Source organism: Dendrobium catenatum, unplaced genomic scaffold (assembly GCF_001605985.2).
Source record: "Dendrobium catenatum unplaced genomic scaffold, ASM160598v2 original_scaffold_122283, whole genome shotgun sequence".
Classification (NCBI taxonomy): domain Eukaryota; kingdom Viridiplantae; phylum Streptophyta; class Magnoliopsida; order Asparagales; family Orchidaceae; genus Dendrobium; species Dendrobium catenatum.
Window position 1 is genome coordinate 176 of NW_021440718.1, and position 2,150 is coordinate 2,325.

Below are 2,150 nucleotides of genomic sequence, written 5' to 3' on the forward strand. Positions count from 1 at the left end.
ACCTCAGGGAAATTCTTAGGATTCGTGGTGAGGCATCGTGGAATCGAGATCGACTCTGCTAAAATTGAAGCCATCTTAGATATGCCATCTCCTAAGAGCCTTACCCAATTAAGGTCTCTACAAGGTTGATTGACGTATATAAGGAGGTTTATTTCTAATCTTTCCAGGAGATGTCAACCCTTTTCTGTCCTTGCAAAAAAAGACACTAAATTTGTATGGGACGAGAAGTGCCAAAATGCTTTCGATAACATTAAACAATACCTTTCTAACCCACCAATTTTGGCAGCCCCAATTCCGGGAAAGCCATTAATTCTCTACACTGCAGCCTTATATGAGTCTTTAGGTGCCCTGTTGGCTCAAGTCAACAACGAAGGGAAGGAGAATGATCTCTATTACCTTATTCGAAGACTTCTTCCTACTGAAATGCGATACCCATCAATAGAGAAGCATTGTCTTGCTTTAGTTTTTGCAGCCTAGAAACTGATGCACTACATGCTCTCCCACTCAGTCAGCTTGATTTTAAGAGTTAATCCTTTGCAATATCTTATGACTCGACCTACGTTGTCAGGACGTTTAGCCCGTTGGTCTATGATATTGCTGCAATTTGAGATTACTTTCACTCCTCTTCATGCTGTGGAAGGACAAGCCGTTGCCAATTTTCTGGCAGCACACCCGCTGCCGGCAGATTCTCCTCTGAACGATGATTTACCTGACGAACAAATCATGAGTTTGAGGGAGTCTGACGAGGCCGTCTGGGAATTGTATTTTGATGGAGCAGCATCCTCCCGTAGGAATGCGACCCAACAATCTATAATTCCTGGAAAGGCTGGAGTCGGTCTAATTTTTATAACACCAGAAAAAGGAATGATGCATTTTTCCTACCATTTATCGGAGCCCTGCACAAATAGCGAACCTGAATACGAAGCTCTGATAACCGGTTTGGAACTTGCAATTCTAATGGAAATTAAAGAGATTAAGATCTTTGGAGATTCCCAATTGGTGATTAACCAAGTGGCCGGAACCTATAAAGTCTTGAATCATAATCTCCTAAGATACCACCAGTACACACTTCACTTGTTGGAACAAATTCCTACCGCCACTTTGTATAGGGTTCCCCGTGGAAGTAACTCCGCAGCGGATGCCTTAGCAAAACTTGCAAAGGAATTTGCATGTCCTGAGGAGGATTCCATCCCTGTAGAGATACAGGGTCGTAAGACCCTTTCTCTTATAGATTTGGAACACATTAGTAAGACTCCCCTTCAGATCCTTTCTGCCTCTTCTACAACCGACGAATAAGGCGATTGGAGATGACCCTTAATCGACTACCTTAAAGAAGGGAAGCTTCCCCAGGATAAATCATTATCCAACCAAATTAAGAAACGTGACCTATCTTATGCACTAGTCAAAAATTTCTTATGCCGTCGGTCCTTCGATCACATGTGGCTGCGCTGTTTAGACTAGCGAGAAGCCCTAAAGATTGTTAATGAGGTTCATTCGGGACTATGCCGTGCACATCAATCGGGTCCAAAAATGAAATTGAAAATTAAAAGACTTGGATACTACTGGCCTACAATGATTGACGATTGTATGAATACTGCAATGCACTGTCATCAATGTCAGGTCCATGGTGTGGTTTTACATCAGTCGCCTAATGTGTTACACCCTACGATAGCTTCGTGGCCCTTCGAGAGTTGGGGCACATATATCATTGGGTCGATTGACCCTCCATCCGCGAGAGGTCATCGTTTCATATTAGCAGCGACTGATTACTTTTCAAAGTGGGCGGAAGCAATTGCCCTATGCAATGTAACATCACACCATGTCTTAAAATTCTTTCGTGACCATATCGTATATCGGTTCGGCGTACCCCGCAGAATCATATCCGATAATGGGTCTGCATTCAAGTCTACAAAAAATCAATAATTTTATGAGACGCCATAATATTGATTGGAGATACTCGACGATCTATTACCCTCGGGCAAATGGATTAGCCGAAGCCTTCAACAAAACCTTGGCGCAAATTGTTAAAAAGACCCTTGATGATAACAAACGACAGTGGGATGAGCGGTTGGTGGAAGCTTTGTGGGATTATCTTACCACTTATAGAACCCCGACCCAATCCACCCCGTTTGCACTAGTGTATGGATCTG

At 43.1% G+C, this 2,150-nt stretch overlaps 1 protein-coding gene across 1 annotated transcript; it reads left to right on the forward strand.

Moving 5' to 3' along the window:
- The first annotated feature begins 588 nt into the window (after positions 1 to 588).
- LOC114578699 lies at positions 589 to 1,296 on the forward strand. Its single transcript, XM_028692124.1, has 2 exons — positions 589 to 831; positions 895 to 1,296. Exons 1-2 carry the CDS (start codon positions 589 to 591, stop codon positions 1,294 to 1,296), a joined length of 645 nt encoding a protein of 214 aa, XP_028547957.1.
- Positions 1,297 to 2,150: the final 854 nt, after the last annotated feature.